At 45.7% G+C, this 24,617-nt stretch overlaps 1 protein-coding gene across 2 annotated transcripts in view; it reads right to left on the bottom strand.

Annotated features, from left to right (window-relative positions):
• Window positions 1-2,082: 2,082 nt before the first annotated feature.
• Window positions 2,083-24,617, bottom strand: part of LOC107514066 (macrophage receptor MARCO-like) — a 70,455-nt gene continuing 47,920 nt past the window's right edge. For both annotated transcript variants that reach the window (XM_016151425.2, XM_016151424.2), the window contains exons 5-15: window positions 18,713-18,757; window positions 17,367-17,411; window positions 16,978-17,085; window positions 13,527-13,616; window positions 13,387-13,422; window positions 12,828-12,926; window positions 12,672-12,734; window positions 6,097-6,141; window positions 4,488-4,532; window positions 3,807-3,983; window positions 2,083-2,355 (exon numbers count right to left, since the gene is read on the bottom strand). In XM_016151425.2, the coding sequence (XP_016006911.2) occupies window positions 2,225-2,355; window positions 3,807-3,983; window positions 4,488-4,532; window positions 6,097-6,141; window positions 12,672-12,734; window positions 12,828-12,926; window positions 13,387-13,422; window positions 13,527-13,616; window positions 16,978-17,085; window positions 17,367-17,411; window positions 18,713-18,757 (884 nt within the window). In that variant the 3' untranslated portion in view covers window positions 2,083-2,224. The remainder of the gene's footprint in view (window positions 2,356-3,806; window positions 3,984-4,487; window positions 4,533-6,096; window positions 6,142-12,671; window positions 12,735-12,827; window positions 12,927-13,386; window positions 13,423-13,526; window positions 13,617-16,977; window positions 17,086-17,366; window positions 17,412-18,712; window positions 18,758-24,617) is intronic.

The raw sequence follows: 24,617 nt of genomic DNA, 5'->3' as shown, positions 1-24,617 counted from the left end.
TGGAGGGGAGGCATGGTGTCTGACACTCAGTTTTTCTCTTGGGCACTGGACAGAGGGAGCCACTGGCTGAGATGAGGAACACAGGAAGAGCAGAAGATGAGTCAGGCTTTAGCTTCCTGACTTTTGGGGTACCTGTGTGGAGGCAGTTGGTAGACCTATATATAAACGGAGCTCAGGAGACAGTTCTCCACCTTGTCAACAGCTCAGAGATGAAAACCAAAACTATGGAAAAGAAATGTTGGGTGTGGCTGAGCCACAGCCATGTCTCTGAGCTTCGTTGCTGTGATGGCATGGGTGGTCCATTCCCTGCAAGGATTTGACTATTCTGTACTATGAACTGTTGCCTCTTCCTATGGAAAGGTGTGTTTGTGTATGTGTGCATATGTAGGTATGTGTGTGTGTATGAGACAGAGAGAGAGAGAGAGAGAGAGAGAGAGAGAGACAGAGAAAGAGAGAGAGACAGAGACAGAGACAGAGACAGAGAGAGACAGCACACAAGTACCAATAGATCCCTAATATGGCAGAAGGGCAGAAGGGGTTCCCCAGGCAGGAACCAGTCCCATAGTCCATCATTTTTGGAAGAGGCAGATCTTAGTATAGAAAAGGAATATGGGGGAACTGGGGCTGAGACTGCCAGGAAGACCCCCACCCCTCTATTTCTATCTTCTCATTTTCTTTCCTTGCTATCTACTGGGCAAGGGGGTAGGTGGCTTTTACCTCATGCCCTTATTGTTTGCTCAGGTTAGAACTCTTTATTTAAAATGCTGTGATCGAGTCAGCCAGGCTTGGCTTTTGATAACCTAAATGGAAAAAACCAGAAAAGTACTTCTGCTTTCAGCTCTATTTTCAAGATGCTCATGTTTCTAAAGAGGCTCATGAAGCCAGCTTTGAGAGTCAGATGGCAGAAATGACATCTTTGTTTCAGTGAACAAGTGTGAGAAATAAGAAGTGCTGATAAGATCCTTTAGTTACACATTTGGAAAATATTATATCCCAGAACCCCCGATATGGCTTAAAATGTCTTCTTTCCTCCCTGACCCACCACTCCCCCATCCCAATATGCCAGAGAAAGGTGCATCATTCTAGAAGTTTCTGTCAAATTGAAACAGCCAGCTTTCAAGACCCCTTCCTATTGAGCCCCTGAAGCTCTGATGCTTGTTCTGGGATGGTGCAGCTGCAGCCTCTGAAAGTGCATTGGATTCTGGGTGGCTGGTTGAGAGCTCCGGAGGGAGACCCAAGGTGTCCCGCGGAGGCTGCTCTCGCACTGTGCCAGGGCTCGGCGGCGGCAGCAGAGCTTTGGCCACTCTGTCCCCCAGTCCTTCCATTGCTCCTCCTTAGGTGCCAACCTCGGCTTCACCATTTACAAATGAGTCAAATGTGAATGATGATACATCACAGTCATGTACACATGCATCTCACTCTCCCAAATTTAATATTCACTGAACTATTTACATTTACAACTGGGGGGGGGGGAGAGAGAGAGAGAGAGAGAGGGAGAGAGAGAGAGAGAGAGAGAGAGAGAGAATGTGATTGCACTCAGAAAGTATATATCCCAGGGAAAGACTGAAAAGGGAGAGAGAAGCAAATTCCTCAGAGAAGGTGAGCTGCTCTACCTTCTTAGTTTAATTCACTTTTTCATTCAGTAAATATTTACTGAGCCCTTTTAGGGATGAATGAAACAGACAAAAGTCCCTGCACTGATGGAGCTCACATTCCGAAGAGAACTAATTTTCATGCTTGAAGGTACAATTCCTATTCATCATGCAATATGGTGCCAACTACATGCCAACCTCTTCATTTGCTGGTGAGCAGCTCTGGTGCTGGAGGGAGAACTCATAAGAGAGGCCGCATCTCAGTGATCGAAGGGATGGTCATGACTAATTTTGACTATAGGTGATATTCACTTTCGGTGTTGCATTTAGATCCCCCTGTACCTTCACCCTCCCCCTGGCTATGAGTTGAGACTCTACTGTCCCTGTGCGCAGGGGAATGTGAGAACTCAGAGAAATTCTGTGTGCGCTGAGTGGGCACACCAAGAAGAGATGGTGGGTATGAACTAGTGACTTCAGCCATGGCCAGTGATTTTGCCAGGTTACAGCATTTTGAGCTTTATTAATGACCCCACCCCAGAGGCTGCTCAGCCACTTCCTGGAACCCCTCAGAGAGCTGAGTGTCTCTGCCTGCAGGCACCTTGGGGACAGAGCAGTACAAAGGCTGGGGAGGGTCAGCTGCAGTCTACGCCAGCATCCTCGTCGTGGTTGCAGTTGTGGGCGCCCCAGTTACTCCTGTTGCAGTTCCACAGTGTCGTCTCTGTCCCTCGACATGCAACATTATCCAGCCAGATGTTTCCAGTGCCTAGATTCAGAAAAAGAAAAGAGGGAAAGGAGAGTGGGATTAGGGTCCAAGCACAGCGGCCCATTTGTGCTCAGGGGCTCTCATGTGGGCTAGATGACATTTCTCTCACATCCACTCAAGCCCAAGGTGCTGACCACCTCTGTTCTGCTTTCTACCCTTTGAAAAAAGTCTCATCCAAGTATTTCATATTTAATCCATGTATGATTTGAAGTCTCCTCCTCGGGTTCTAGCATTCCTCTCCTCCCTGTGAATCCACTACAGCTGTATCCGTCTTCCTCAAATGCCTTTTTAGCCCAGTCATCCCCTGGCTCTAAAGCATTCACATTTTCCTCAAACCCCCTTCCTTCTGATACAATTGACTTCAGATGAAGAGTTCAGAGGAAAACAGTTGAATTATTTGATTACAGTGTTTGCACTATAGTGTGATAAGCTATATAGCCTTAATCTATAGAGGAAAATGTATATTTTAAAGGAGTTTGACAATACAACTGGACTCAGATTAAAACATAGGTGTGCACTTTGTGTAGAGTAGAGCAGAGAGTATATAGGGGTGGAAGCAGGAGAAAGTGGCCTAATGCAGGGGTCCCCAACACCTGAGCTGTGGACCAGCACTGGTCCGTGGCCTGTTAGGAACCGGGCTGCACAGCAGGAAGTGAGTGGTGGGCAAACAAGTGAAGCTTCATCTGTATTTGCAGCCACTCCCCAGCGCTAGAGCATCACCGCCTCAGCTCCACCTCAGATCATCAGGTATTAGATTCTCACAGGAGCACCGGTCCCTGGTGCCAAAAAGGTTGGGGACTGCTGGCCTAGTCTCCCTGTCAGGTCAGCTCCTGTAGCCAAGGAAATGGTCCCAGCCTTGGAACTTAACTCTTTTGTTGGAAGTTTGCACTTTATGCTGAAAGACACGGGCTGAGTCGCTAGCACCCGAGGACATCATTCCAAAACTGATTTTAAAAAGTCCCCTCTCTGATTTGCTTCCTCTTCCCTTCACATCTTCTTCTTAAAGGTGATTACGATGTGGGCAGGATCCAGGCTTCCAGGGTCCAGACAGTTGGAATGAACACCAATGTTTGCCTGCCCTGAGTCTCTGTTCTTCTGGCACTAGCACCTCAGCTGTCACCCGGAGAGCCATGCCTCATAAACACCCTCAGATGGGTGGTATTTTGGCTCCAGGGCTGGCTGGACATTGACCCAAGCCATGCCAGCCAGAACCCCAACCTCTCGCTGTCACTCTTGGGAAGAAAGGTCATTCTTTTCTTGGGGTTGCCGAGCTAGAAGGATGTAAGCCTCAGGCTCTGAGCTGCAGAACTTTTCAGTTGTTTGAACCATTTTTCTTTTAAGCCAAATCACACTGAGTCACTTGAAACCAAAGAAAGGGTGTCAACACCCCACCAGGGAGAGAAAGCCCACACTGGCCCCTCAAGAAAAGAGGGCGCTGACTGAGAACTCACCAGCTCCCACACGGTAAAGGGCTATTCCTTTAGAGTAGCCCAGCATGCGGCAGAAGACAGTGGCATCTGTATTGTCCCAGTCGTCATCGCAAATTGTCCCCCAGGCACCATTAAAGTAAACTTCAGCCCGGCCTCGGTTCACAGAGCCTGCAATCCTGGCAGGTGCTAGGGGTTCACCTGGGTGAAAAAAACATATGTAGGAGAGGCAAGGAAGGTAGCCTAGGACTTCGTGTGAATGCAGGCTCTGCCTTTTAACTTTTGTAAGTTCTATAGCTAGGTAAAAGATATCACTCTACTTAACTGTGGCCAGAGCTGGGAAGATCCCACATTATGGCACTAACACGCCTGACAAGCAGCCTCTGTGTCCCTGGACCTGCGGGCATGATGCCATAGGAGCAGGTTTCTCTATGGCTGGTCTTCCAGATCTGGATGACTGTATTTTGCCTTAGGTTGTAGAGAGGAAAAAAAGAAAGATCGAGACGAAAGGGAGGAAGGAAGGAAAGCTGTTGCACTGTGGCTACACATCGCGAGCAGGCTTATCTAAGGGAAGAGCCCATTAGCTTGTCCCTAAAATCGGTAACTTTTCTGAGCAGCAAGTCCTCTCTCCCTACCACACATACAATTTTCAAGAACAGAATTGACTCTAAAGCACAAATTAAAAAGAATAAAATTAATAATTACCTTTTTGACCTTTTTCTCCCTTTATTCCTTGTGACCCAGAAGATCCTGCCATGAAGAGGAAAAACACATGATTTCAAGAAAACCAGGCCAAGACCCCCTGGCCCTCCTTTGCCAGCAGTGGGGAGATGGGAGGTGGGGTGAGGAAGAGGTTGGGTTCTCTCCCCAGCTGTGCTGGTGACCTGGGCACCGACAATTGAGCATAAAGAAATGGGCCTAAGCCACAGCAGGAAGGATTTAAACTAGCTCAGCAAGAGACATTTAACAGGTAAGAGACATGGAGTGGGGAGCTTCTCCTTCATGGAAAGAATCAGTCATGGAAACTGTTTGGAGTGGCTGGGGCATGGCTGGGTGTGCTGCAAGCACATGCTCACATGTCTGCCTCTCTGAGCACCCATTTGTGCCTTATTCACATCTGTATGCTCAATGATGAGGCCCATCCCAGCTCAGAACTTATCCACTGGACCAACAGACCTCGACTCTTCTGATTCTGAAAACTCGCCAAACTCTTTACAACAGGGCCACTCCTTCAAACCCACAAAGGAGAAACAGGCCTTCCTTTCAGTCCTGGGTCTCCCTTTTGGACACCTGGTCCAGGGGTAACCTTAGGGCCTGCCAGGCCTGGGCTTCCCTCTTCACCCTTCACACCTGCAGAGCCTGAGGAGAGCATCTGTCAGATGCTCTGCTCGGCTTTCCAAGGGGCACTGAGGGCCTTGGTGTTTCATGAATGAGTTGTTCCTAACCAGCAGGTTCCAAGCCGTGGATGGGCTTTTTGGATGTTCAGCTGGTATCTTTAGTTCAATTGGGAAGGAGGGGTGCTGCTCTGATCTTCCAGCTCCCCTGTAAAGGCTGGTTGAGGATGCACAGATGAAAATTGCTGACAGGATTCCAGAGGTTGTTGGTCCTCATCAGAATACATAATTGCATAGAAGTTCTAGGCATTCTGGAGGAATTTGCTAGAATATTTCTAGGACTCAATTTCTCCTTGTTGAAGTTAAAATAGGAACAAAATATCCAGTTAATGAGGAAGAAAGACTGCTCAAGCTGTTTGTCTGAGAAGTGTTGCCTTAGCACTCATTAGGGTTGGGCTGTTAAGAAGACTAGGAACGGTGTGTGGAAAGTGCCAAGCTCGGGAACCAACTACAAACAAGGGCCCACTGAATGAGGGTGATGATAATAGTCTAGTGAGAAGAATGAGGAGGGGGGAGGGGCTTGAGGCGCCAACGGAAGATGGTGCTGGACCAGAACAGATATGGGGAAGCAGACAGAGACCTGGCAACCAACCTGGGACTAGAAAGGAAGGCCACACAGCCCCGTGGTGGCTGCACACCTGAAGCCACCACCTCACCCCTGGCTCTCCTGACATTTTTAACCTTCACCACCCAAAGCCCCGGCCCCTCTTCCTATAACCCTTGGTCACTGAGTTCCTGTCATTCCCCGGGTTTTCCAGGGGAAGAATCTGAGGCTTGATTGAGAGAGCCTAGAGATCTTAGGCCCAGGCCACTTTGAGAGAAGGTCACAGCAGTGTGTTCAAAGTCAACCAGACCAGTCATCTGAGCATGAGCCTTTCCAGGCATCATGGTGAGGAATTAAAATGAAGCCAGCCCTTTACCTGGAACTCCTGAATCTCCTTTTGTTCCTTTCTGTCCTTGAAGTCCTAAGGTCAAAATATGAAAAAGGGGAGAAGATAATAAAACTTGGATATTAAACACATTTAATCTTAGACAACCTCTACCTTTTGTCTGATTAATGTGGATGGAAAGATACATTGGTTCTTCATGATTATTTAAAGCCTCTCCAGCACAGCATAAAAGGATACAGACTGGAGATAAATGAAGACCTGTGTGTTGGAGTGAAATAGAAACATATTGCATGAAAGAAAGTCTGAGTTAGACAGACAGACCCTGGACTTACTGGCTGGCCTTCTTTGCCATTGATAGCCTGACTTGGTGTCTAAGTCTAATTCCATTCCTCCTTGCTGCATTTTATTGGAAAAGAATTTAGAGATATTTTGAAAAGAAAGTTATGGTTATTTCCAAAAGACTTGAGGGAACTCATTGGCCACCAGGAACTTTGGGGGTCCTCACCCACAGTAGATGTTTAATAACTTTGTTGGTTTATTTCATTGTGCCCCCCAGTGTGGCTAAAGATTCATGTGGCTAAAGGGTCTCATGTCCACAAAATAAAAAAATAATCACTGCAGTTATTGGTGATGATACTATTTGTAGTTCTAATGTGAAAGGCCCTTCCTTCCTTCCTTCCTTCCTTCCTTCCTTCCTTCCTTCCTTCCTTCCTTCCTTTCTTCCTCCCATTCATCCTTTCATTCACTAACTTCCATGAAAAGTCTACTGTTCCCAGAACCAGGCTTGGTCACTGAGGGACAATAATTTATTTGTTTAGCAACATCATGGTCTGTCGATTTTAAGTGCCAATATTGGTTTTAATTCAGAGAAACAGGACTCTCCAAGACTGTTACACAAACCTGAGGAAATAAAAGCTCATTATTAATGTGAAGTAACAGTTACTAGAAGGTAACATTAGGAATGCAAACAGTTATCTATGAGTGGCTGTGCTTATCACCATGCCCTTGACCGGTGTCCCTCCCATGGTGAAAGCCCAGCCTTAACCAAAGGCCTACCCCTTTGATGATCACTGGAAACCACAGTTATCCTCATCGCCAATTGCCTAGGGAAATTTCCTACCTGAAGAAGTTCCTGCTGCCCAGTTCCTGATTTTCCTGACTACCTACTGTGTGCTGGTCAATGGAGAACAGGTGAGAGGCCTGGCAGGTCTCTTTAGAATACTTTCTTGGAATAACGAGCAAGGGGAGTCCTGGCTCCTGGTAGCTTTCAGATGTCTTACCTGAGGCTGGGAGCTGCCTGGGGAGTAAAGAAAGAGGGCCAAGGAGCCATGAGCTGCCACTACACACCTCAGCACCAAGAGATGCAGGAAGCTCTGGAAGGATCTGAGAGGTCAACTGCTTTATTTTAGGGATGGGGACAGGATTAAGCCTCAGAGAGCTTTCTTCTAAGAGCTGTAGGTACCTGAGAAGCTAGACCCCGAAAGATAGTCCTCAGCTCACCCAGGGCCATTTTTTTGTGCTCTGGTCTCTCCGTCTAGAATGTCTCACCCCTTTGGTCCCCTGGAGACCTGCTAAAATATCAAATGTTACAGACTGTGAAGCCTTCTTAGGCCTCACTCACAGAAGGCATACTTTCTCCCAAGGCAGTAAAGTGCCCAGAGTCAGACACCCTGGGCTTGTGTCCATCTCTGTGAACTTTAGCAAGACGACCCCTTCTCTGAGCCTTCCTTTCCTCATCTGGGTCTCCTGGCTGCCCCAAGGGGCAGCTGTGAGACTTGAATAAAGTCCTCTCTGTCAACTGCTGAGCCTCGTGTCTGGCAAGTGCTCAATAAATGGTGCCCTGTGGAGCCTGTTTGAATGTGTCTGTCTCCCCTCCAGACAGGGAGCACCTCGGACGTGGGGTCCATAGCCTCCTCCTGAGCTCCGGACTTGCTGCCTCCTTGCAAGACCTCCTAACTGCCGTTGACTGGAGGCCAACCAGCAGAGGCGGCAGATGTCTCCTGTGCTTAGCTGCATCTGAATCACATGTGTCTAGGTTAGGGGGGTGGAACTACATTCGGAAACACATCTTTGGTTGTTATTAAATAGAAAAATTCTCCACAGCTAGATCCTTGGCCCTCTCTGTCTGTATCCTACAGGGTGCCTTATTTGCAGAAATCTCTCCTTTAAGAGCTTTTCCCTAGAAGCAAGTTTCAGGGACCCCAGGCACTGCGACCTTCCTTTATTGTCCCCCTCGCCTTCCTCCCAAAGAAGCACCCCTCTCCAGCTGTCTCCAAAGCATTGAATGACAAGCACTTTGTACAGACGGGAACCATAGGGAAGCCCCTATTCACTACGTCCATGGTCTTTGTGATCTTACCCTCCGCACTTCATTTCTTACACCTTACCTCCCAACCTCTCACCTCCTGGGGACTCAGCATCCGCTGATGCCTGCACTGTGCCAGGCACCATGCCAGGGGCTTTACCTACACTGCCTTTTTCCCATCTCTCAGTTGCCCTACAAGACAGGACAATTTCTTTTTTTATAGAGGAGGAAGCCAACACTCAAGAGATGTGAGAGGACTATCCAAGGTCACACAGAGAGTGGTGAAGATAGAGTTGAAACCCAGGTTTGGCCTCCACTGGGCCTCTCGCTGCCAGCTCCACTGCCAGCTCACTGCTTTCTTCCTGGAGTGTCACGCAGGCTGTCCACCTGATCCCAAAGACAGTTCCAGCCAGCCTTGGGCCACCCCCTTTTCCCAAACAAGTAATCAAACTGGAGTTTGCCTCAGAATAACCTGCATTGGGTTTGCGACAAAAACAACTTGCTAGACTCAACCCAGAGTAGAAGATTCAGTGCATCTGGGGTGGGGACTTGAGATTGCATTTCTAACAGGTTCTCAGGTGATGCTGATGCTGTTGGTCCAGAGACTACAAACATATCTCCTTCGGTCTTCAGGGAACAGTTCACAGCCAGCCTCCTGTGAGCTGCCTTCTGGTCTCTGAGAAACTCCCAGCCCCTCCCATGTCTAAGTGTTCCCAGAACCTTCTGGCCCTTGAGGAAATGCCCTCTGATATGTGTATAATGGATGACAGTTTTGTCTCCAAAACTCCCCTCTTCAAGTAGAGGAAAATGAAATTGAGTTTTGTGTGATTTCCCTCCAAGTCTCACTGGTCTCTAGAGGATGTTCTCTGAGTGGCTGTGCATTGACTATATTCAATCAAAGGGCTAATAATTGCACTATAAATCAAGGCAGTGTTCTGATTGGAGAGAGAGAATGGCTGAAAAATAGAATCTAGATGGGGATGTTGTAAAACTAAAAAGCAAACAAATGCTGAGTTTTCCTCTTAAAAACAAACAAACTGTTTATCTGGGTATCACAAACTTATCAAGCTGAGGGAGCCCAGAATATTTGCTTGCAAAGTGTTTACTTAGAGAAGAGATTTCTCCCACAAAAGCAGTTCATTTAGAGAGCACATGCCTTCCTATTGTTTAATGTTGAGCTAGTGTACTTCCTAAAATCTTAGCAGATTCCTGCTCTGACTAAAAATTGCCTATTACAAACTCAGAGTGTTAACAAGCTGGCAGGATCCCAGATATCATTCTAGATTATTCCTCTCACCCCACGGAGGAGGAAACTGAGGCTCAGGGAGGTCATGTACTGACCCACTAAGATCATTGGACTAACGTCCCAAGCACAGGGTCTGGCCCAGAGGCGTCATTAACAATAAACAGGCTTCTTCCTTTTTGTAATTAATGCATAATAGTGAGATCTTGCTGTTATCCAGGTCAAGCCAAGGCACTTTATCCAGTGTGGCTAGATAGTCTCTTGAGAGATTAATGATTTTATTTACAAAATGGGAAATAGATCAGTGTGAAAAACTGGCTTGATATAATCAAAACTGGAAAACACCGTAAAACCTCTAGTTTGGGGAATACCAATGTCCTGACGTTGGAGAGTATGCATTATCTCCCATGGCAAGATCTGGCTGCCACTCCGATCATCCTTCTTTCTCCCACTTCAAAAATCTAACCTCTCCCAAAGTTCATTAACCTTTGACTTAAGGATGATCTATAGACCTGCTTATGATGAGCCGGATTATAGTTCTATGCTAAATCCCTTCTGAGACGTTCATATGGACCATCGACTACTTGATCAAACCCAGAGTGTTAACAAGCTGGCAGGATCCCAGATATCATTCTAGATTACTCCTCTCACCCCACAGAGGAGGAAACTGAGGCTCAGCACAAGCATTTGGGTTTTTGTGGGGAATCTATGCAAGTTGTATTAAGTTGTAATTATCACATACCCCAAACTGAAAATGCAGTTCCCCGCCAGGTTTACTTGGGCAGCTAGAGTTAAGGAATCATCCTTATAATTTTCTTGGTTGCTATTTGCCACTAGGCCTGACTCGTGGAGATCCCCTTAAAGGTGCTCAACAGATAGACAGGGACTTGACGATGGGGTAAAAATGATGCCCAGACTGTGTGCTATAATGGCGGCGGGGTCTTGGATAAATGAGGAAAAGTCATAACAGGGCCTAAGAGCTCTGCGTTTCCTTTTAAGAGTGGAAGAAACAGCTTCAGTTTCTGTTCTCATCCTTCCTGCACTGGGATGGAGGGAGGGGTGTTGCTCATCAGTGCTCTGATGGGAACAGGGGAACTTTCAGGCTGCCTGGGGAGGAAGGTGGCCTGATGGGGTACAATGTATAAGGCCCAAGCTTTGGATTGCTCAGGCCTGGATCCGCACCTGGGCTCCATCTCTTACTGTGAGATAGCACTAACAAGAGTGCTTACTTAGCCCATTGGGTTGTCATGAAAATGCTCATTGTCAGGAGCTGCTCCTATTATAAAACCTTCCCAAGATGCAGCGTGGAGGGCAAGATTCCCTAACCTCAGACAGTGGGAGATACAAGCTGGGGACTGGGGAGTCAGCACAGTGCTCCTTTGGGTAAAATCATGTTTCACCCCTAATATTCTAGCTTAGTCTAGCAATGGTGGGGGGAGGGAATAGAGAAGAAGGGAACGTCACTGTTTATAACTGAGGGGGGAAAGTTGTCGTCTCCATGAAGCTAAGCAGGAAACTCAGGAGCAAGACAGCTTCAGGCCCCTAAATCAGACACCATAAGAATGGGGCCCAGGGAAAAAGGAGGTATAAGATGAGAAGAGGCAGCTGATAAGTTGGGGCCACCTGACCACAACACACAGGTGGAGTCTTTGTGGAAGGTGAGACCTTGCTGGTGGCCTTCAGGTGGTACCTATATGGCATCAGGTAGCAAAGTCCTTGCCTACACTGACACACAAGTTGTGAAAAAGAAATCAGCTCCAAGCCTGGACAAAACGGAAGAACAGTGGCTATAGGAGGTACCTGCACTACAGCTCCTGAAAACCTTCAGAAAAACCCGAAGGTCAAAGGTCCAGATTCCAAAGCTGGCTAGGAGGTGCCCCCACCCACTCCTCTGACCAGAGCTCCTGACTTCCCCACATCCCAACCCTAGACACCAACCAGGTGCCAGGAACACCAGCCTACAGAGTCCTCCCTCACTCCTCCGTGACTTCACCTGCTCTGTTCCCTCTTTCTAGACTTTCCTTTCCCTCTTGCATGTGGCCAAGCACTACTCATCCTCCAAGACGCAGCTCAAGCCCTTACATCACCCCTGCACTGGTCTGCCTTTTACTACCCCAAGTAGACCCAGGCCACTGCAAACCTGAAGTATTTAACAGGGTTAAGTCACATTTGTTTAAGAAATCAATCAGTCAACCACTTGTTCAATGACAACTGGGAGGACCTGCCTCTGGTGTGTGTCTGTAACACAGCTCTCAGGTGAGGGCATACAGGTTGGCTAACACCAGTATGACCTCTCCTCTGATAGTGGAAGAGGCTGTGGCACATTGCCCACTGACATCCCAGGCAGATACACAACCCTTTTCTCACAGTCCTGCATTGTCACAAGACCTTCTGGCCTGCACCTTGCTTTCTAAATGGCATGTGGCTATAAATGCCCACATCAGAGTGTGCCTGACAGTCTGGCAAAAGTCTACCTGCTTGTTTACTGCACCAACCTGTATGTCTGAGGGCAGAAACCAGATCTAGTGCATCATGAGGGCCCAGCACCCGCCATGGTAGCCCGGACTTTCTAGGCCACTACAGGTGCCCACACTTACGTAGTGACTAGATAAAATTGGTGTAGTCATTTATAAAGTATATCAAATCGAAATGACAGTTTATAATCTAGGCTGAGTTTGCACAGTGGTCTAGAAACTAGTCTCTGTGAGTTCAGTTGCTGCAGGTCACTCCTCCCAGGCTGAGCATCCTTGGAAAGCATGCAAGAAGGGGTTTCTCAACCCCTCTTCCCGAACCCAGAGCCCGGTCCTTTGAGGCCCCGCTGTAGGCCAGAAGAGTGTGGCCGAGGTGCCCTGCTCTTTTTGATGTTGGAGGTTTGGTCATGGTATTTGAAGCTTTTCAGGGACTCTGGGCAGAGGAAGAACAGCCCTAGGTCCTTAAGGGTCAGAGCACAGGAGACCCTCTGCCTTCTTCTGGTGGGGCCTCGGGGAGCCAGCCCTCTCCCTGTCCATCCTGGATGCCCAGCAACCCTGCCCACCACCTTCCAACACCCTCTGTTACCTGTGTCTCCCTTGCTTCCTTTCATGCCTGCAGCTCCTGGATCCCCGGGTCTCCCTGGTAGTCCTAGACAACAGGTACCATGGTGGGCATAAAGGCTGAACTAGTTGGATCTTCACGCATCACTCCCTCCACCCACCAAAGGATCAAGGACCTCACCTGTTGGTCCAGTGGCTCCAGTGCTTCCAGGCTCACCCTTGGCACCTGGGGATCCTGCCACTCCTGGAGGGCCTTGAAGACCCCTTTCTCCAGCTTGTCCTAAAAGTTAAGTTATGTCTGCAGGGCTGGGTGGTTGGCAGAGGGCCTGGCTGCCCCTCCCTCAGCACAGCTATGTTTTCAACATCTTAACATCTAAAGCTGCCTTGGGCAGCTTTAGAAACCATGAAGTAACCCTAATAGCAGGAAGAAAATGACAGTCTCAGCAATCTATCAGTCTTTTCTATTCACTGCTGCAGTTTGGGGCTTGTGAACTCAGGAAGAACTCTGGGTTGCAAATGTCCAGCTCCACCCCTGGGTGGCAGAGTGGGATAAAACTCTACAGAGAACTATCAGTTAAGCATCCTTCTCTGTTCCTCTTAGGAGGGGCCAAATTTTAGAGACCCCCAGATGTTCTAGATTAATCCTATAATGGAATGAGATAGTGGAGTCAGGTCCTGGACTTGACTTTGCTCAGGGGCAGTGGGAACTTGAATGATGTCCAGATTCCCACAGTTCTTACCTTGATTTCCTTTAATTCCAGGAATTCCAGCCATACCTAAAATGAAGAAGGACGTTTATAGATTTTTTGCCCCTCTAGCTCTGCCTGACAGAAGAGAAAGAATACCATAGGCCAGGAGACCTGACCATGCAGCCTCTTACCTGGGGGTCCTTGTATCCCCGAGTCACCTTTCCTCCCCTGGGCTCCAGGGGGTCCCATGAATCCCATTTCTCCTTTTACTCCCATGCTTCCTGAAAAACCAAGGAGTCACAGTCAGCCATGGGAGGGGGGAAAACTTGAGCACCAGGTCCCACTCTGACACTTCCCATTTCACCCGAATTCCAAACTCAAACTCCCTGAGTTCCTCCTTGGAGCCCAGAAATAGGAGATATGGTGGCTACCCTCAAGGAGCATACCACCCTGCCCCAGAGACAAGACAGAGACTCATGAAATGTGGATGAGGTGACCTGGCCTGGCCAATGGACAGTGTAAGACCTGGAAGCCAGACTCTCAGGGCCCAGGTTAGTGTCCTAGTCCCCTTGGGAGGGACCACAGCCCAGGCTTAATCAGTACTGGATCATTTTAGTGTCTGCATTTGGGGAATTATTTTTTAAGCATCCCAAATTGAAATCTGAATATTCCAGACAGCAGATCTCAAATACTGAGGAGAAGCTTTAAGGCATTGCTGAAGAGAAAAACACTGCAGCAGCTCATTTTCCTGCCAGCATTTCAGCCACAGGCTTTCTTGGTGCCCAAGGTTTCAAATTTTCCACTTGTCATCAGCATTCAAGGCTCATCCTGGCCTATCCACTCCTCAGTCGTCCTTTGGTTTCTCCTCTTTTCTGCCCCTGCTCAGTGCATATCTATTGAGGGCAGCTCCTCACAGGACAGGACTCACCAACCCCTTCACATATGGCTTTGGTTTGGTTTGGGAGTAAGTTGCATGGCCCTTCCCGGCTATACCATGTGGGGCCTTCTCACTGGCAGCCCACTGGCTACCTGATATTCAGGAAGCTGCTTAAGTCCCACCATCAGTAAAGACCCACCCTGAGCAACTTCCTTAGGCCCTGGGGCTGGCTCATTGGGGTGGAATTGGTTCAAAGTCTCCATTCTATTAATTTCCTGATAAAAGGCTGGGATGGATTCAGAAGGCCACCAACCTCTTCTTCAGTGAATGAGGAAAGGACCAAAAAATGGTCTGAAGAGGAGGGAGAGAAGTAACTGTCGTGCAAACCTATCCATGTCTAAGCTTTGAGGCAAAGCTTGGGAATTAGGTTCTTGGAGATGGTTTGGACACTCAGAGGATGATTATTCCTTGATGGAAAACAAAGCTACCATAAAGAACTTGGATACAGTTGAGATCTCTTACAATAGGTACAAACAGTATAGACAGCAGTCCTTAGTCATTCAGAGTGTTCATTTCAGCGGAAGAACCAAATGGCACTTGAAAGGACTAGGAATTATTGCCTGGAGGAATTCGTTGGTGCCTTACTGCTCTGGACCAGCCAGGGCCATCATGCTACAGCAGCTATGTGGCCATATGAGGTTTCTTGAACATGGCCTGGGCCTGAGTCTATGTTGTTATGACTTCTGTGTCTCCCTCAGGAGGGACAACCTTGGAAGCAGAGCAGTATCAGCGAAAAGATCAGAGTCTAGCACTAACCGAGGAATCATAGCTGTGTCTGACTTCAGAACTTTCCAATCAAAACTAAAGGTGGACTGTGTCCCTGGAAATTTCATTGCTGTGGCATTACCCACCTGCTGGGACAAAGAGCAGAAAACCTCAGTACTACAGGGGCGAGTTGCACTTGGTCAGTCAGCCAGCCCTGTCCGCCGGGTTGGGCAAGCAGTGGCTAAGACAGATTTTATGATTTGAGAGATCTTGGGAGAGAAAATTTGAGAAGAAGAGGGGGAAGGTTGGAGTCCTCATTTCTAAAGAATTGAAACTACTACATTTCCCCTCACTAACCACAGTGTTTCCGGGCCTGAGTCTGGGTGTGGATTCGACAACCTCCTATGTGGCAATGGGTGAGTGTGGGATAGAAAACAGCATGGCTCAGACTCCATGGGAAAGGACTAGAGGGCAAAGGCCTGGCCGTCGTTCCCTTCTCTGGGGCTGGCAGGGCCACCCTGAGAAAGTTTGGGCCTCCCTTTTCCATTGCAAAGAGAATCAGTGTTCCACTTTGGCAGTCGTCCTCAGAGGCCAACTGTCTGCCTGCTGCAAGGATGCCCCTTCAGTCCTACCTGGGAGGATTCTGCACCTTCTCTTCCCCTCCTCAGTAGTGAGCTGCTCCCTAAGATCTTCATCTGCCCATTTCACCATGGAGCAGTCTTAACTCGTTCTTCCTCCCTTACCACGGCACAATTGGTTCTCCTGAAATCGTTGTCTATTGGTCCTCATTCTTCTGCTGGGCACTACTAGAGCAAGTCTATTTTCTCTTCCACAAGTGCCTTTCTAATATCTGAGGATGGCTGACACTTCCCTGCTAAGGGCTGTCTTCCTAAAGGCAAGTGTACCTAGTTTCTTATAATGTAAATAATTTCAAATTGTAGGTACGGTATCATGCTGTTGTCTTATATTCCCATTACGGTTAACTCTCATTAAAGGTTGCTATTATTATCTTTCATCTATAGGTGAGTAAATTGAGGATCAGAGAGGTTAAGTCATTTGTCCAAGGCCACACAGTTAGTGAGCCACATTAGAACCCAATTCTGTCTGATCCAGGAACTGGAGTCCTTCACTTCCTACCTTACAGGATCACTAATACTACTATTAATAATGGTTGTCATTTATTTAGTGTCAACCAAGTGGCAGAGTTTGAAAACATGATCTCTAACTCTTATACTCTTATACATAATTTACTATTTTAGTTACTATTTTTTTCTGAAATGAAGAGCCCGAATCTTATCAAGCTAACTCATGTGCTAGTCACACAGGTGAACAGGTGCAGGGCAGGGATGGCAACCAAGCTTGCTAGCTCTGCAGCCCTCATTCCCCCTCTTGCACCCCAGAGCTACCCCAAGGGGCCACAACAGAGGCCAAGTGACAAAAAGCATGAACACACTCAGTCACAGCCAGAGATCTTAGGACAGTGTTCCTCAGAACAAGCTCCCTGGACTTCCAGCATCAGAATCACCAGGGTCTCTAAAACACAAACGTGCTTACTTTCATTTTGAACAAGCATCCCAAATAGCTTTTACCCATGGCCCCCAGCTTGAGAAGCACTGCTTTAGAGAGAGCATCTGCCATCGAGAGGGAGGTTCTGAAGCTCCCCTTCTGGAACCAACCCCTTCGCCTTCACTGCCAGTCAAGCTCCCCTTCTTCCTCAAGCCCACCTCAGACCCCTGCTTCAGCGCCTCACTTTCCTCTCCTCCGGTTGCCACCAGTTGTGCCTGGCATAACACTGTTGCCCCTCTTGCATTGCTCTTAGCTTTTGTATTCCTGCCCTTTTCTCGTCTGAACAGAAGGGATCACATCTATACTCCTGGGATGCCAGTCAGCAGAGCACATCCCAACTCCTCAGTGGGTATTGAACAGACACAGTTGCCCAGAGTGGAGGCCCAGCCCTGCAGGCCTCCCAGCAAACACTGACACCCCAAAACAGTCCTTACCTGGGAGGCCCAAGTCTCCTTTGTCTCCCTTCGCACCAGTTTCCCCTTTGGGGCCAATGAGACCCCCATCGCCTTTGCTGCCCTTCTCTCCTTGAGGTCCTGGGGTGCCTGAGAAGGGGATGGCTGGTGAGGTGGGCTCCCACCATCTTCTTGGAGACAAGCTCCTAGATAATGGGGGCACTCTGGGGAGAAAGGAAAGGGGTCCCCAGAGGAAGTCTTGGGGTGTGTTTCCTCATTTCTTGGTTGATCTGACAAGGTACAGTAAGACTCAAGAGAAGAGGACCGTATGAGGACATTAATCCTCTGGGATGGGGTGGGGGACACGGGACAGCTGGCACGGTGCCTGGGCCATTGCATCACCGATCCCAAGCAGAGGAAACGCAAACTACCAGTGGCTCCTTGTTTCCCTGGAGCACCCTTGGGTCCCTGGAGGCCTGAAAAAAAGGAAAGAAGAGCTCAGTCACTCCATGGCCTCAGCTTCAATCATCTGACATTCTAGAGCTCCTTCTGTGGGAAAGGCATCCTGCAAGAGATTTCTTCTCCTCTCTCTCTCTCTCTCTCTCTCTCTCTCTCTCTCTCTCTCTCTCTCTCACACACACACACACACACACACACACACACACATGCACACACGCACAAACAAGGGGAGTATGAGTGTAGGTGTGTATGTGCACATGTGAGCATGAGCACGAGTGTGATAATGTGTGGGAGAGTGTTGCATAATGTGTGTGTACACATGCACATGTATGAGCACGTGGGTGTGCAAGTGTCTGTGGAGGTCCTGCTCTGCACTATAAACTCTCTTCCTATTGTTTTCCCAGCCTCCTCATTGAAAATCCCCCTGGAAAAACCCCTGCTGAAGACTTAGAACAAGACACTCTTTGGGATCCCTTCTATTAAATTCCTCCCCAAAGTAGTTCCTCCAAAAAGATTTTCCCTGCTACCAAGATTCCCTTTCATAACTGCTGGTGTTTTCTTTCTGCCTCAGTGGCCCAGAGGCTTAGAGACTGTTGGTTTGTTTATTTGCTCCTTTCTCATAAATCCTCTCATTCTGCTCTTTCTCTAGGATCACCTTGTCCTTACATTGTTACATCTCAGTAGCTTCAGCCCCAACAGGGATCTGGAGGCTGGAGTATCTAAGTGGAGAGTGGACTGGACTTAACAGTCATGGGCTCTGACATTTGGGTCTCCCCACTCCCCTGGGGGTTGCAGCTGAGCCTGCACATTCTCTGCCATAGCCATGCTGTAGCCATTTGTAAGATGGCTGGGCAGGTTTAGGCTACAGCCTGAAAGAAACAATCACGGGCTTTCCATCATTATTGCTAATTCCCCGGTGACCCTCTGCAGCATTCTTATTCCCATTTTGTAGACAAAGAAACTAAGGTTCAGAAAGGTAAAGGAATGTTACCAAGGTCAAGGGCCATGATGAAGGCAGATGGGTCAAACCCTAAAGTCCCTGCTGTACCCATGAGCTTGACTCTCCTAAGTGATGCTCACAGGCTTGGACTCCTGAACCCAAAAGAGTAGATTAAAGCATCCAAACCCTTCTGGTGATGCAGGGTGCCTCCCTGAATTCCCAGCCCATCTAAAGCTTCACACCAAGCTGACCTCCCTCATACCCAGACCTCACTGGGTATTTAGACACTGAAGTGGGTCGTCTGTGTCTACAGCCCTCTGAAGCCTCTCTGAGAAAGCCTGCTATGCATGTCAGTCCACATACCCGGCCCCCACTTACCTGCTTCTCCCTTGATTCCTGGCAGCCCTTGGCGTCCTGGGGGGCCTAGAAAGGAAAGAGAATTCAGAACATAACCCTTACAAGGAAGAGAAAGAGGATTGCACGGCAAGTAGACGAGTAGGAGGTATTATGGCTCCACTGTGTCCATTGGCCTCCTTCTCAGCAGGGATATCAGGCCCCTTTTGACCTGGAAGACCTGAGGAAGAGGAGCAGACACACCAATGAGCCAACCGACAAGGAGGGGTGACAATGCCTCTCACTCACACCGCTGTTCATTTAACAAACCGTCACTGACTATCAAGGACCATCCAAACTGTGTGGAAGGACAGAAGAAAAAAGAAGGAAAAGGAAAAAAAGAAAGACAGAGCTCCTTCCTACAAGAAGATCATGGCCTAGCAGGCAAGACACACTATATAGATGATGTCTTCTGAGATAGACTGAGTCAGACAGACCTACCCCTTTAGTTGCAAGTCAATTCATTTTGAGCCTCAGCTTCCTCGTCAGTAAAGTGAGATTGATACACCAGTTATTCAGGGCAATCCTGAGGTGGCCACGTGGAAAACATGTGGCAGTCTCTAAATAAATGGCACCTATTATTGCTGCCACTCGCATGCATTGCTCTGCTTTTCCACGGGCTGCTCTGCTATGCAGACTCGAGTCTCACAATGGCTTGGGTGGGCAGGAAAGGACTCCTTGCCCTGTCTCAGTATGCGCTGGCTGCTGTAACAAACACTATACACTGGGTGCCTTATAAACAACAGAAATTTATTTCTCACAGTTCTGGAGTTTGGAAGTCCAAGATCAGGGTGTCAGCATGGTCAGGTTCTGGTGGCAGCCCTCTTCAGGGTTGTAGATGGCTGACTTCCTGCTGCGCCCTCACATAGGAGAAGGAATTAGGGAGCTCTGTGGGGTCTCTCTCACTCTTTTTTTAGATTTATTTTTAATTAATTTTTTTTTTTGGTGACTTTGGTTAACAAAATGCAGTAAGTTTCAGGTGTATAATTTTACAGTAAAGCATATATATTGCATTTCGTGTTCCCTTCCCATAGTTAGATTTCTTTCTGTCACCACATATTTGACCCCTTTTAACCCACCTATCCTCCCTCCTCCCCTTCCCTCTGCTAACCACGTCTATTCTCCATATCCATGAGTCTCCATTTGTTTGTCCTGTTCATTTGTTGCTTTTAGGTTTATATCCCATATATAAATGATATCATGTGGTTTTCAACTTTTTCTGCCTGGCTTATTTCACTTAGCATGATTATCTCGAGGTCCATCCATGTTGTCACAAATGGCAGTATTTCATCTCTTCTTAAGGCTGGATAATATTCCACTGTATCTATATACCACAGTCTCTTTATCTAGTCATCTATTGTAGCACACTTTGGTTGCGTCCATGTCCTGGCCACCGTGAATAATGCTGCTATGAACATCGGTGTGTAAATATCTTTTTGGATATGTGTTTTCAAGTCTTTGGGGATAAATACCCAGCAGAGAGATTGCTAGATCATATGACAGATCAATTATCAGTTTTCTGAGGAACCTCCACACTGTTTTCCATAGAGGCTGTACCACTTTGCAGTCCCACCAGCAGTATCTGAGGGTTTCTTTTTCTCTGCATCCTCTCCAACCTTGTTATTACTTGTTATTACTTGTCCTGTTGATAGTAAGTGTGAGATGATATCTCATTGTGGTTTTGATTTGCATTACCCTAACAGCTAGCAATGTCGAGTATCTTTTCATCTTTGTTGGCCATTTGTATATCTACTCATTTTTTTGATTGGATCATTTTTGCTGCTGTTGTTCTTAGTGAGTTGTATGAATTCTTTGTATATTTTGGATATTAGGCCCTTTTTGGAGGCATTGCTTGCAAATATATTCTACCATTTGGATGGTTGTCTCATTACCTTGTTGATGGTTTCTTTTGCTGAGCAGAAGCTTTTTATTTTGATGTAGTCCCATTCATCTAGTTTTGCTTTTACTTCCCTTGCTTTTGAGGTCAAATTCATAAAATCTTCTTTGAGTCCAAGGTTCATGAGTTTAGTTCCTATGTTTTCTTCTATGCAATTTATTATTTCAAGTCTTATGTTTAAGTCCTTAATTCATTTTGAGTTAATTTTGGTGTGTGGTGATAGATAACAGTCAAGAGTTATTCTTTTGCAGGCGACTTTCCAGTTTTCCCAGCACCATTTATTGAAGAGGTTTTCCTTTCTCCACTGTACATTTTCGGCTTTTTTTTTTGTCGAAAATTGTTTGCCCACATAAATATGGGTTTATTTCTGGACTCTTGATTCTGTTCCACTGGTCTGTGTGTCTGTTTTTCTGCCAATACAATGAAGTTTTGATTACTGTTGCTTTGTAGTATAATTTGAAGTCTGGCAAAGTGATGCCTCCAGCCTCGTTCTTTTTTCTCAGGATGGCTTTGGCAATTCAGGGTCTTTTGTGCTTCCATACAAATCTGGTGATTTTTTGTTCTATTTCTTTAAAAAAATATCAACAGGAGTTTGAAGGGATTGCATTAAATCTGTATAATGCTTAAGGTAATAAGGTCATTTTAACTATGTTGATTCTTCCAATCCAAGAACACAGAATATCTTTCCATTTATTTGTATCTTCTTCAATTTCTTTTAATATGGTCTTGTTGTTTTCATTATATAGGTCTTTCACATGTTTTGTTAGATTTATTCATAGGTATTTTATTCTTTCTGTAATTACAGAAAGAATTATTTTTCCATTTCTTCTTCTGATACTTCATTATTAGAGTATAGGAACACTATGGATTTTTGAACATTGATTTTTTTTTATTCAGAGACTTTCTTGTATTTGCTTATTGTTTCTAGTAGTGTTCTTGTGAAGTCTTTAGGGTTTTCTATATAGAGAATCATGTCATCTGCAAATAGTGACAGTTTGACTTCTTCTTTTCCTATTTGGATGCCATTTATATCTTTCTCTTGCCTGATTGCATTCACTAGGACCTCCAATGTTATATTGAATAACAGTGATAATAGTGGACAGCCTTGCTTTGTTCCTGATCTTAGAGGGAAGGATTTTAGTTTTTCTCTAGTAAGCATAATGTTGGTTGAGGGTTTGTCATAGATGGCCTTTATTATGTTAAGGTACTTTCCTTCTATACCGATTTTATTAAGCATTTTGATCATAAATGGATGCTGTATCTTGTTGAAGGCTTTTTCTGCATCTATTGATAGGATCATGATTCTTATTTTTTAATTTGTTTATGTGATACATCACATTATTTGATTTACATATGTTGAACCATTCCTGTGCCTCTGGGATAAAGCCCACTTGATCATGGTGTATAATCTTTTTAAAATGTTGCTGTATTCAGTTTGCTAGTATTATTTAGGATTTTTGCATCTGTGTTTATGAGAGGTATTGGTCTGTAGTTTTCTTTTTTTGTGTTATCTTTACCAAGTTTTGATTTCAGAGTAGTATTGGCCTTATAAAATGTGTTGGGAAGTACTGCATTCTCTTCAATTTTTTGGAAGAATTTGAGGAGAATAGGTATTAAATCTTCTTTGAATATTTGGTAGAATTCACTATTAAAGACATCTGGTCCTGGACTTTTACTTTTGGGGAGGTTTTTGATGATTGTTTCACTTTTCATACTGCTGATTGGTCTATTTAGATTTTCCAGTTCTTCCTGATTCAGTCTAGGAAGGTTGTATTTTTCTAAATACTGGTCCATTTCTTCTAGGTTATTAAATGTGGCGTTATAGAATTTTTCATAGTATTCTTGCATGATCCTTTGTATTTCTGTAATGTCAGTTGTAATTTCCCCTCTTTCATCCCTGATTTTGTTTATTTGTGTTCTTTCTCTTTATTCTTTAGTGAGTCAGTCTAGCCAGAGGTTTGTCAATTTTATTAACTTTCTCAAAGAACCAGCTCTTTGTTGCATTTATTTTTTCTATCTTTTTTTTCTTCAATTTTATTTATTTCTGCTCTAATTTTGATTATTTTTTTCCTTCTGTCGATGTTAGGCCTTATTTGTTTTTCCTTTTCTAGTTTTTTAAGATGAAGTGTTAGATCGTTGATTTGGGCTCATTCTTGTTTTTGGATATAGGCCTGTAATGATATGAACTTCCCTCTTATGGCCACTTTTGTCATGTCCCAAAAGTTTTGATATGTTGTACTATCATTATCATTCGTATCTACGTATCTCTTGATCTCTCTTTTTATTTCCATGTGACCCAGTTATTCTTCAGTAGTATGTTGTTTAATCTCCGTGTATTTGTGATTCTTCCCGCTTTCATTTTGCAGTGATTTCTAGTTTCAAAGTATTATGATCAGAGAATATGGTTGGTATGATTTCAACCCTCTTATATTTGTTGAAGCTATCTCGTGTGGTCAATCCTTGAGAATGTTCCATGTGCACTAGAGAAGAATGTATAAGCAGCTGTTTGGGGATGGAAGGCTCTGTAAATGTCAGTTATGTCTAGATGGTCAGATGTGTCATTTAAAGATGTTATTTCCTTATTGATTTTCTGTTTGGATGATCTGTCCATACCTGACAGTGGGGTATTTAGGTCTGTTTTTTGTCTGTTTCTCCCTTTAGTTCTGTTAGTAATTGCTTTACATATTTCAGGGCTCCCTGATTGGGAGCATAGATATTAATTAATAAGTGTAATGTCTTCTTGGTGCATGATTCTTTTTACCATTATGAAGTGTCTCTCAGTATCTTTACCTTTTTTATTTTGAAGTCTATTTTGTCCTATATTGATTCCTCCTTTCTCTGAATGCCATTTGCTTGAAATATCATTTTCCACCTTTTCATTTTGAGTCTATATTTGTCTTTGGAACTGAGATGTGTCTCCTGGAGGCAGCATATGGTTGGCTTTTGGTTTTTGATCAATCTGCAGTCTTATGCCTTTCTATTGGTGAGTTCAGTCCATTTACATTTAGAGTGATTATTGAAATATGGGGTTTTCCTATAACCATTTTATCTTTTGCTTTCTGGTAGCTCTGTGTTTCCATTGATTCTTTTTCCGTGTGTGTGTGTGGTGTGTGTGTGTGTGTGTGTGTGTGTGTGTGTGTGTATGTGTGTGTTTCTATTTTGGTTGGGTTTTGTGAGCATGGGGTCTCTTGTATAGGAGAACAAATCCCATTAATTAGGGCTGCACTCTGAAGACCTACTCACGTTCCACAGGCCCTACCTCCTAATACCATAACCTTGGAAGTTAGGAATTCAACACATGAATTTGGGTTAGTGGGGGTGGGGTCACAGACATTCAGATCATAGCATCTCCTCACATCAGCATGGAGAAAAGTGACTTTCTGGGAGGCATAGGCCTTGCCTGAGGTGACACATTTGGAGAGAGGTCAACAGATTCTGGATCTCCCATTGGCAAAGCCTGCACCTGTGCCAGGGTATCAGGTGGAGAAGTTTTCTATGGTCATTCCTCAGTGTCTGATGAGGATTGGTTCCAAGACTCCATGGATACCAAAATCCAAGGATGCTTAAGTCCCTTATATAAAATGGCATAGCACTTTGAATATAGCCTACACACATCCTCCAGTATATTTTAAATCATCTCTAGACTACCTGTAATACCTAACAGAATGTAAATGCTATGTAGATAGTTGTTATACTGTATTGTTTAGTAATCAACTTTTTGAAATCTTTGATCCACAGTTGGTTGGATCTGTGGATGAAGAACTGTGGACACGGAGGGCTAACTATATTTCAGAGTAGAAATGAAGTCTTTATATACACAAGAATGGGGACCAGACTGATGGAAATAGAACTGGGTATTGGAACCCCATACTTCAGCACGAGGTCTCAGAAAAGGTCACTGTTGAGACTCAGTTCAGGATTTGATAGCTGGGTGTCCCTGATCCCTGTGTGACCTGAATAAGGGCCCATGGGAGAAGACTGTGGGAAGGACAG

Source organism: Rousettus aegyptiacus, unplaced genomic scaffold, assembly GCF_014176215.1.
Source record: "Rousettus aegyptiacus isolate mRouAeg1 unplaced genomic scaffold, mRouAeg1.p scaffold_m13_p_2, whole genome shotgun sequence".
Classification (NCBI taxonomy): Eukaryota; Metazoa; Chordata; class Mammalia; order Chiroptera; family Pteropodidae; genus Rousettus; species Rousettus aegyptiacus.
This window is presented reverse-complemented; position numbering and strand designations above follow the sequence as displayed.